This window comes from Staurois parvus, unplaced genomic scaffold (genome assembly GCF_062004578.1).
Source record: "Staurois parvus isolate SC_StPar_1 unplaced genomic scaffold, SC_StPar_1.0 ptg000132l, whole genome shotgun sequence".
Classification (NCBI taxonomy): domain Eukaryota; kingdom Metazoa; phylum Chordata; class Amphibia; order Anura; family Ranidae; genus Staurois; species Staurois parvus.
Window position 1 is genome coordinate 1,115,498 of NW_028317928.1, and position 11,603 is coordinate 1,127,100.

The 11,603-nt window shown below is 41.8% G+C and overlaps 1 protein-coding gene across 1 annotated transcript; it reads left to right on the plus strand.

Annotated features, from left to right (window-relative positions):
* On the plus strand, positions 1 to 11,304 carry LOC149466121 (cobalamin binding intrinsic factor-like). Its single transcript, XM_089672888.1, has 4 exons — positions 1 to 112; positions 2,607 to 2,751; positions 7,042 to 7,160; positions 10,651 to 11,304. Exons 1-4 carry the CDS (start codon positions 46 to 48, stop codon positions 10,710 to 10,712), a joined length of 393 nt encoding a protein of 130 aa, XP_089529014.1. The 5' UTR covers positions 1 to 45; the 3' UTR covers positions 10,713 to 11,304.
* The last annotated feature ends 299 nt before the right edge of the window (positions 11,305 to 11,603 follow it).

The window sequence follows — 11,603 nt, forward strand, 5'->3', positions numbered from 1 at the left end:
GCGAAGTTGATAGCATACGTGTAACATTTGGACAGAAAAGGAAACATGTTAGCGTATCTGCTCTGTGTGGCTTGCCTGATATGCCTCCAGGGCACGGGAGCACAAGAAGATGGTAAGAGGGTCAAATATGAACATTTGCTTATAAAGCTGATCATTTTATATGGGATAAGAACAGCAATTCATTTTTATTAATTAATGATGTTTCTAAAGCAAGCAAAAACATTGATTGTATTATTTTTGGACATCAGTTCACCAAAGGTATATTGAGGAACTGGAGAAAGTACAGAGAAGGGCAACCAACCTAATACGAGGCATGGAGGAGCTCAGCTATGAGGAAAGATTAGAGGAACTGAATGTATTTTCTCTTGAGAATAGTGATTAACCAGGGATATGATCACCTTCTATAAATACATAAGCACATTACTCTTCAAGAACTTCAAGAACTGTGAAAATGATGAATAGATGCCCTTAGGAACTAATTCAGTATATTTATTTATTTATTTTATTTTTTAAAGAGCTGGATGTATTCCTAAATGCACAAAATCTAGCTGGATCTTAACATTAATAGTCAATAATGTCAGTGATTAATAATGCAGAGAGATTCTGATTGCCTTTGGGGGACCAGAAAGGATCCCCCCCCCCTTTCTTCTGATTGGACCAACTGGACCATGCTTTATAGGGTTTTTCTTGTCATTTTATGGATCAACTGTAGGCATATGGTTCCATATTTGGAGGTTTGGTATGTCTCTTAGATTGTAAGCTCCAAGGATCAGGGCCCTACTAACCCTCTTGTATTGAACTGTATTGTTGCTGTATTGTCTCCTGTTATATTGTAAAGAGCTGAGCAAACTGTTGGTGCCATATAAATTCTGTATAATAATAATAATATTTTCTTCTATTGGTTGAACTCTAGGTGTCTTTCTTCAACCTCACCTTAAATTTTAAGTACCCAATCAGGGGCGGACTGACCATTTGGAAACTCGGGCACTGTCCGAGGGCCCAGGGTCAGTAGGGGGCCCCATGAGATGCCCCTGGTACCTTTTTCATAGGCTTTTTTGAGTTTGGGCAAGGACACAGGGGCCTCATGATTCCCTATTGCCCGGGGGCCCATGAGTTGTCAGTCCACCCCTGTACACAATCAATTTCAGTATTACCCACACAAATCCTGATGATAATTTTAAGGACATTTTACAAGTGTCAATTAATTCATTGAAAGGGTCAGTCCACCCAAAAACTTTTGGAGATGCTGGAGCATTATTCCATCTGCCAGTCTTTTCTCATGGGGACTCTGTTGATGAGTTCCCAAGTCTTCACACTAGCTGTGTCCGTTATGAGAGACTTCTTTTATAAACCTTTTTATATTATGGAGAATGTAAATGGAGAATATGGGATACAAAAAGGTGGGCAGCAACATCCAAAGCTCCCAGGTGGACAGAAGCCGAAATGAGAATTGAATAGCCAAGACATAAAGGAATCCAACAGCTGTTTCAGCCAACCAGACTCCACTCCAGGGGCGGACTGACCAATCGAGCACTCGGGCACTGCCCGAGGGCCCGGGGTCAGTAGGGGGCCCCATGAAATGCCCCTGGTACCTTTCTTATAGGCTTTTTTGAGTGTGGGCAAGGACACAGGGGCCCCATGATCCCCTATTGCCTGGGGGCCCCATGAGTTGTCAGTCCACCCCTGCTCAACTCATCACTTTTGGGTTGACTGGCTCTTTATGTAACTAAGTATTTTTTAAGAACCTTTTTTCAATAAAAATATCTATCAATATTTGTGTTGTTACCATCTAATACAGCTGATTAGGTTACCAAAATGAGAAAAAAGGGATCCCTTTGACAACGTGCATGCGCACGAAAAGCGTCAGTTGGAGCCTTGCCGTATTGACGTCACGCCGCAGAGGCCACATGGAAGGCTGGCGGCCATCTTTTGTCCCTGCAAGTGTGTGCTGACAGCTGATTTATGGATTGATCCTTTCTGCATACCAATATAATAAAATACTACACTATCAGCACTTTATTGTTTCTGGCTTGTTTATAGCGAGCCTTTTAAGGTGGAAACAGAGGCATACTGACAATTCATGGGGCCCCCGGGCAATAGGGGATCATAGGGCCCCTGTGTCCCTGCCCAAACTCAAAAAAGCCTATGAAAAAGGTACCAGGGGCATTTCATGGGGCCCCCTACTGACCCCGGGCCCTCGGGCAATGCCCGAGTTTCCAAATGGTCAGTCTGCCCCTGGGTGGAAACATCCTTTTTGAGCTATTATTATCTGGTGGTGATGGAGTATTGAGGAGCTGTTCCTGGATACTGAGAGGGTCCTGTGAGTGAGGTCTGGAGTTATGCCTTGTATGCTGTCTGTGTGCCAGATGATTTCTATTCCTTTCCTGAACCCAGATGACCACAGAGGATAATATATACACATGAGCATTAATCACACTGTTGATTCTTATCACGGAAGTCACGTGCATGGATTTCACGGAATAATTTGGACTATTTTATGCCTTTCCAGATTTTATTTATTGATTTTACGCCATAATAGGTTACCAAAGTTGCATTCTTCCTCAATATCTCTTTTCATTCCTATTTCTTCTTTTACTTCCATGCAGCTCGCTTAATCCATGTTGAATTCACAGTTGTGAATGATTTAACAGGGAACTTTTTTAAGAATTCCATTACTGTAGAAGTGAGAGAAGGGTCCACACTACTGCAGGTCATGGAAAAAGCTGCCGAACTGAACCCCAAGGAATTCAGGTGAGAACTTGCAACCTGACATTGACGAAAACAATTTCTTGTTTGACATTTGATAATGCAACACATGTGCGGTTCTCAGAGAGTGTTTATCAGCGCTCCTTGCTATAACCTTTCTCTGGGCTTAACGTTTTGGAGGTCATTAAAATGTAATTCCAGTCAATTTTTTTTTAACCATTCTTCATTACCAGGCCAACTCTCAGTTTTCAGTACTGGGATAGTTTGACAATTACTCTGTCATTCAATAGTGTACCCAATTAAATTTAAAAAAAAAAAAATATTGACAATATTATTACTGTTATAAAACATAGCAAAAAAAAGCCAGAACAGTATGAAAAACCCCAAAATGACTCCTTTTTGAAAACTAGACACCCCAAAGTGATCTCATTTTTTACGCAATGTTTTGGAAATGAACAAGCATGCTGGTATTGAGATGGTTAGAACATGGAGCTTGATAATGGTGCACTAGATACAGCGGCATCATAGGTCATACAGAGAAGGATGTAATGTACAGGTCATATATAGTGGGGGGATGGAGATGAAGGGGTTAATACTCAGATATGTAGCGTAAGGGAGGCGAGAGGTTAATTTACAATGTCACATAAAGACAGGATGGAGCTGACATGTAGGTGAAGGTGTAAAGGACCCCAGACACCCATGACTGGGTATCTCTGTCAAGAAGCTGCTTCTCAGGCTCTGGAACACAAAACTAGTGAATCTGGCTATTGTTACCCCAAGATCCAGATGACACCAGATTTGAAGTAAACCAGAGGTAGACTACTTTATTTGAACACAGATACAAGATATATCCACTCAGGGGACAATCCCCCCTCCCTGCATAATGACACAAGGCAGGGCAATCTACATTTAGTAACAAAAGACACACAGGTATTCAAACTTCACACCAGCAGACAGTCCCATCAGGAGGGAAAGCTGCTGGAGACACCGCCCCCCCCCCCCACTAAGCTAATACACATAAACACATACATCCCATAATAGTTTGCTCCCAAGCCAGACAAATAATAGAACAATGGGATGCAGCCACATAACACCAAACAATCCACAACCCCCACCCCACCTATCTCCTAGACATGTCTACACAGTCTGAGACAAAGCCCTCCCAATATTAGGACAGATCACCCTGTACCCCTAACAGGCACAGGGTGACTTACACATAAGAGGAATATGGGGAGCTGAGACAGGGGTCTCCCCAGCTCTCCAAAGTGAGCTGGGTTCCATGGGCCCCCAACCCAAAGTGACTCCCGCCACAGAAGGGGTTAAAAAAATGGGGCAGCACAATGGCAAAATGGTTAGCACTTCTGCCGGGCAGTACAAGGGTCATTGGTTCGAATCCCAACCAGGGCACCACCTGCATTGGGTTTGAATGTTCTCTCTGTGCTTGCGTGGGTTTCCTCTGGGTACTCCAGTTTCCTCCCACACTCCAAAGATATACTGGTAGGTTAATTGGCTCCCGTCTAAATTGTCCCTAGTATGTGCATGTATGAATGTAAGTTAAGGACCTTAGATTGTACACCCCTTGAGGGTTAGGGACTGATGTGAATGTATAATATATATATATTTAAAGCGCTGTGTAAATTGACGGTGCTATATAAGTACATGAAATAAACAAAAATAAATAAATCTCACAATCAAACTTCCTCCCCTTAGTCTGCTGCTGCTGCTGATCTGGAACTTATGAATGAATTCTACCTATAAATGATAGGGGCAGGCTCTGCAGATGTAAACAGTAGAGACTTTACATTTGTGATTATGAGCTATTATTGGTCATTAGCAGGGGAGGACTGACAACTGATGGGGACCCTGGGCAATAGGGGATCATGGGGCCCCTGTTTCCTTGACCACACTCAAAGCACACCCAAAAAAGCCTATAAAAGGAACCAGGGGGATTTCATGGGGCCCCCTACTGACCCTTGGCCCTCCGGCAGTGCCCGAGTGCTCTAATGGTCAGTCCGCCCCTGGTCATTAGAGCAATCAAATGGTACAGAGTTGCTTATATTAGCTCTGCAAAACTGTGTCTGTGGACTGAGCCATCCATTGATAGGTTGCTTTATAGCCATTGTTGCACTGACCACCTAAGGACTATTTCTGAAGTTCTGTTTTTAAATGGCTTTCTAGAAATAGACGTCTACCTCCCTGCTGTTTTTTTATTGTGCTCCTGTGCTCTAAATATAGGCACAAATTTACATATTCTTAACAAGTCATAAAAGAGCTTTAAACAAGTCCTCACTTACCTCTAAAGCTGCTTGTACTATGAAGAAATTCATTCTGAAAATTACTTAACTTAAAGGGAAAAAAAAACTCTCCACTACCTAATCTACCCACCCAGTGGTGTATTTAGGTTTCGTGCTGCCTTAGGCAACAAAACAATCGTCGTCCCCCCCATATGGAGAGACACCTACCAACACCCCCCTTCCCCACAAAGAGAGCCTGACATTGACCAAAAACACAGCAGCCCCCACTCCCACCCTCACCCGAGAGAGCCTTTAACTACTACTGCCCCCCCATACACTGACAGCCCCCCCACCCCAGCGAGAGAGAAGACACTCACCTTCACAGCTCCAGACATCCCTGGGAACGAGAGTCAGCCTCTGCATACACCATCAAGCAGCCCGCAGCCTCTCTCAGATCCCACCTGATCCCCATGCTGTGTGTGTCCATTCTTTCGGGTGGCGATGCTGCCCTCCTGAAAAATGCTGCTGCCCCCCTGAAAAATGACACCCTAGGCAAATGCCTTGTGGTAAATACGCCCATGTACCCACCCCATCCCTAAATACTCACTCTACTCCTGTTACTGTTCCAGCTCTGTGTAGGCTGCAGCACCGCTCCTCTCACAAGATACAGCGGGAGCCTGTGAATTTCCTATTTGTATTCTTTGTAAAGTGCTTTGAGAAGCTATAAAATAAAGAGTAGTAGTAGTAGTAGTCGTAGTAGTAGTCGTCCACCACCCAACCCCCTTAAGCTCACCTTCACCATGCTGAACTAAATTAATAAGGGGCATGGTTGAGATCTGAAATGAGGAAAGATGAACTGAATTGAATTTATTCTCCATTGAGGAAAGGTGACTAAGGGGAACATAATTATCTTCTATAAATATATATGTTCCCAATGCAATGGTCCATTACAAAAGAGTTTAGAAAATAAAGAGACTTCCACAGCAGCTAGTTTTAGCTGATTTAGTAAGTTCTTCACAAAAGGCTGGATGTGTTTCTACATTTACAAAATATAGCTGGCTAGTAATACAGAATGTAAGATATAACATTGTAGATCATTGATCCAAGGAGCATCTTGACCAGGACAAGATACCAGGAAGGTTTTTCTCATGTTAGGACAATCTGGACCAAGATTCATGTAGCACCCTACTGGCCAGGATGCTAGGCAAATTTAGATTTCGATTCCTTCTGTAGTCAAGGGAGCAGTGATTGTTTGTTCTGGCCTGGTTAGGGTTTTACAGTCTGGAAGTTTGATTGTCTCTCCATGTTTTTGGAAGAAGTCTCTAGAACATATAGAGGAGATTCAAATGACCAGCTTGAATATTTATCATGCTCTGACCAATCCCTGGAGAGGAGTGTCCAGAAGGGGGTTCATGAGGTGATGAATAGTCTGAAGCCATTGAGATTGTTCTTTCTTGGGCAAATAGGGTTCCAAAGCCTCTAGGGCTGCTGCCATAGGAGGCAGCCTTTGGGCAGAATCACTTTGAGATCTCATCTGTGGCAGAGCTGGGGACCTGGAATGATCTGGAGCTGGCTGTGGGACTTCACCATAAGGGAATCTGGTCTGAAGAAGGATTGTATTCTGGACTGCAACATCTCTCACAGGGTTTCAGAGTACCGGCTATTCACTTGTCCTCAGCAGAACCCTAGAGTGGGAGCCTAGAGAAAAGTGTCCTCTAGTTACTGTGCAAGCATTTTGGAGTATCCAATGCCCTAACCCCTCTCCTGTTTTTAAAGTTCTACGAGCAAATACATTTCAAAAAGACATTCCTTAGACTGAGTTGTTGAAGCTGATATGTGTGTTGAGTTGTGCTTGTGGAGAAGGGAAGCCTCTGTAAGGTTTGAGAAGAGCCAGCTATTACCAGTGGCCCCTATGAGAGTAGCGCTACACTTATAATTGCTGTTTTTCCCTGGATTAAGGGATAATCTAGCAATATAATTTTTTTAGTGGGGTTAACCTCATAACTGTTATTTTTCAATTTAACAACAGGTATGTAATTACAGTACATAATAGTGCTGTATATCTTAATGGTTCTCTTTTATCCATCTTACTATGACACAGCTTCCAGACACAAGAGTACCCCTTTGGAGTTTACATTACAGCCATTGGCCAACTTTTCGGAAGCACCAATGAAAAGACATACTGGCAGTTCTTTAGTGGTAACAATCCATTGGCGGAAGGTGAGTACTCAGTACAGTTACACTGCTCTAAATTCTACTGACCCCTGTGCACTGCTCTACATACTACTGACCTCTGCACACTGCCCTACATACTACTTACCCCTGTACACTACTCTACATGCTACTGACCCCTTTGCACTATTCTACATGCTACTGACCCCTTTGCACTGCTCTACATACTACTGACCCCTGTGCACTGCCTCACATACTACTATCCTCTGTACACTGCTCTACATACTACTGACCCCTGTACACTGCCCTACATACTACTGACCTCTGTGCACTGCCTCACATACTACTGTCCTCTGTACACTGCCCTACATACTACTGACCTCTGTGCACTGCCTCACATACTACTGTCCTCTGTACACTGCCCTACATACTACTGACCCTTGTGCACTGCCTCACATACTACTGTCCTCTGTACAGTGCTCTACATACTACTGACCTCTGTCCACTGCTCTACATACTACTGTCCTCTGTACACTGCTCTACATACTACTGACCTCTGTGCACTGCTGTACATACTACTGACCCCTGTATACTGCTGTACATACTACTGTCCTCTGTACACTGCTCTACATACTACTGACCCCTGTGCACTGCCTCACATACTACTGACCCCTGTATACTGCTGTACATACTACTGACCTCTGTGCACTTGTGTACATACTACTGACCCCTGTACTCTAGTACATGGATGAACAGGATGGTATATAAGAGGTATATGGATGAATATGATGGTATATAAGACAGGTATATGGATGAATAGGATGGTATATAAGAGGTACATGGATGAATAGGATGGTATATAAGACAGGTATATGGATGAATAGGATGGTATATAAGAGGTATACGGATGAATAGGATGGTATATAAGAGGTGCATGGATGAAAAGGATGGTATATAAGAGGTATATGGATGAATAGGATGGTATATAAGAGGTATACGGATGAATAGGATGGTATATAAGAGGTGCATGGATGAATAGGATGGTATATAAGAGGTATACAGATGAATAGGATGGTATATAAGAGGTATACGGATGAATAGGATGGTATATAAGAGGTATACGGATGAATAGGATGGTATATAAGACAGGTATATGGATGAATAGGATGGTATATAAGAGGTATACGGATGAATAGGATGGTATATAAGAGGTACATGGATGAATAGGATGGTATATAAGAGGTATATGGATGAATAGGATGGTATATAAGAGGTATACGGATGAATAGGATGGTATATAAGAGGTGCATGGATGAATAGGATGGTATATAAGAGGTATACGGATGAATAGGATGGTATATAAGAGGTATACGGATGAATAGGATGGTATATAAGAGGTATACGGATGAGTAGGATGGTTTATAAGAGGTATACGGATGAATAGGATGGTATATAAGACAGGTATATGGATGAATAGGATGGTATATAAGAGGTATACGGATGAATAGGATGGTATATAAGAGGTATACGGATGAATAGGATGGTATATAAGAGGTATACGGATGAATAGGATGGTATATAAGAGGTTTACGGATGAATAGGATGGTATGTAAGACAGGTATATGGATGAATAGGATGGTATGTAAGAGGTATATGGATGAATAGGATGGTATATAAGAGGTATACGGATGAATAGGATGGTATATAAGAGGTATACAGATGAATAGGATGGTATATAAGAGGTATACAGATGAATAGGATGGTATATAAGAGGTATACAGATGAATAGGATGGTATATAATAGGTATACAGATGAATAGGATGGTATGTAAGACAGGTATATGGATGAATAGGATGGTATGTAAGAGGTATATGGATGAATAAGATGGTATGTAAGAGGTATATGGATGAATAGGATGGTATATAAAAGGTATATGGATGAATAGGATGGTATATAAGAGGTATACAGATGAATAGGATGGTATATAAGAGGTATACGGATGAATAGGATGGTATATAAGAGGTATACAGATGAATAGGATGGTATATAAGAGGTATACGGATGAATAGGATGGTATGTAAGACAGGTATATGGATGAATAGGATGGTATATAAGAGGTATATGGATGAATAGGATGGTATATAAGAGGTATACAGATGAATAGGATGGTATATAAGAGGTATACGGATGAATAGGATGGTATATAAGAGGTATACAGATGAATAGGATGGTATATAAGAGGTATACGGATGAATAGGATGGTATGTAAGACAGGTATATGGATGAATAGGATGGTATGTAAGAGGTATATGGATGAATAGGATGATATATAATAGGTATACAGATGAATAGGATGGTATGTAAGACAGGTATATGGATGAATAGGATGGTATGTAAGAGGTATATGGATGAATAGGATGGTATGTAAGAGGTATACGGATGAATAGGATGGTATATAAGAGGTATACGGATGAATAGGATGGTATATAAGAGGTATACAGATGAATAGGATGGTATATGAGAGGCACATGGATGCAGTTTCTGAACACCATAGACCTGAATGTAGATATATAACTGCATAAAGTCAAATTGAAGACCTGAATGTGCACTTGTAAGGTAGAAGCTGCCTTGTTCCCCAGATAGAAATGTTGAAGATTGACTCTGCATTACCATTGTTATTACTACATTGCAGGAGAAGCCGCACCCCTCCCTATCCGGTTAATATTTATAATGGTGGCAATAGCTTAGCGTTGTCATATTGGTCCATTATGCCATCCCAGGCACGGTGTGCACCTTTCATCCTTGTCAGTATGGGAGGAAGGGTCACACTTGGCATCTTTCCCCCCTCGTTCTGCACAGGACATTCCCTATGTAAATCATCACAAACCCTATTTAACCGCACAACCTTTAATCCGAACCCAGTAAGTCAAACCACGCCCACTTTCCCAGCCTACATCTTGTAGAACCACGCCCATGATAAATGAATGCCCCACCCCTGCTTTAAGTAATGCCCCGCCTACAGTGGCTGAACACACAAAAAAAAATATGTTCCTAAAAACATTTTTTAAATGTTGGCAACTGTGCAAGTGTTCAATGTGCAAGTTCATTGTTTATGCGAAATATTCACAGATGCATGGTTACATTGCATCATTCTCCATCATTTATTATTTTTATTATTATACAGGATTTATATCGCGCCAACAGTTTGCACTTTACAAAATGAAGGCTGACAGTACAGTTACAATATAATTGGGTACAAGAGGAAACAGAGGGCCCTGATCCTTAGAGCTTACAATCTAGGAGGTCTATGATAAGGAATATAGTGTGTAATTAGATGTACAAATAAAGGAAGACACAAAACCAATAACATATATAATAAAGCGGAGTTCATTTGAAGATAATTTAAATAAAAGTTCATTTTTAGACATTTATTGGGTAATACTGTATCTATAGACGTTTTCATGGTGTTGGGAGTGCTGGGGAATGGGGGCTCGTGTAGCTCGCTTTACCACATTTTCTTCTGTTTTGTCCCTCCAGGTGTCAGTGACTACATACCCAGTAACAAAGACCATATCATTGCCGTCTTCAGCAAATACTGATCAGGAATCTACAGATTTTTACTTTGAATTTTAGAATCACGTGTATATAAAATTTAACAATTTGTTTATTATTGGGCAGCACAGTGGGTAAGTGGTTAGCACTTCTGCCTGGCAGTACTGGGGTCACCAGTTTGAATCCCAACCACGGCACCACCTGCCTGGAGTTTGCATGTTCTCCCTGTGCCTGCGTGGGTTTCCTCCCACACTCCAAAGACATGCTGGTAGGTTAATTGGCTGCTGTGTAAATTGTCCCTAGTATGTGTATGTATGAATGTGAGTTAGGGACCTTAGATTGTACGCCCCTTGAGGGTTAGGGACTGATGTGAATGTACAATATATATGTAAAGTCCTGCGTACATTGATGGCGCTATATAAGTACCTGAAATAAATAAAAAGAATAAATATTATAGATAAAAGAGGCAAATCATACCTGTTCATCTGAATAACTAACAGTAACTTGGACATACCTCCCAGCCTTGTGTAATGAAAATTTGGGATATTTTTCTTCACCTAAAACTGACAGTGTTATGGCTTTTTAGTTCAAATAACTCTTTATTTAAAGTTTTCAAATAAAAAGATTGCTGATCAACAACGGGTGCTTTTCTTAAACATCATCTTGTAGGCAGATGTAGTTTTACCTCCCTGCACAAGTGGTGCTGGTAGCCCCACCATGGGGGGAGAATGGAGGACAGGAGATACTCGTGTTCCTCTTAGGCTCCATTCACAGGACAGGAGATACTCGTGTTCCTCTTAGGCTCCATTCACAGGACAGGAGATACTCGTGTTCCTCTTAGGCTCCATTCACAGGACGGGAGATTCTCGTGTTCCTCTTAGGCTCCATTCACAGGCCGGGAGATACTCGCGTTCCTCTTAGGCTCCATTCACAGGACG

Coding starts and splice junctions, on each gene's coding strand:
- LOC149466121 (XM_089672888.1), top strand. CDS start 46: ATGTTAGCGTATCTGCTCTGTGTGGCTTGCCTGATATGCCTCCAGGGC. Junction 2,752..7,041: donor CTGAACCCCAAGGAATTCAG/GTGAGAACTTGC, acceptor ACTATGACACAG/CTTCCAGACACAAGAGTACC. Junction 7,161..10,650: donor TAACAATCCATTGGCGGAAG/GTGAGTACTCAG, acceptor TTGTCCCTCCAG/GTGTCAGTGACTACATACCC.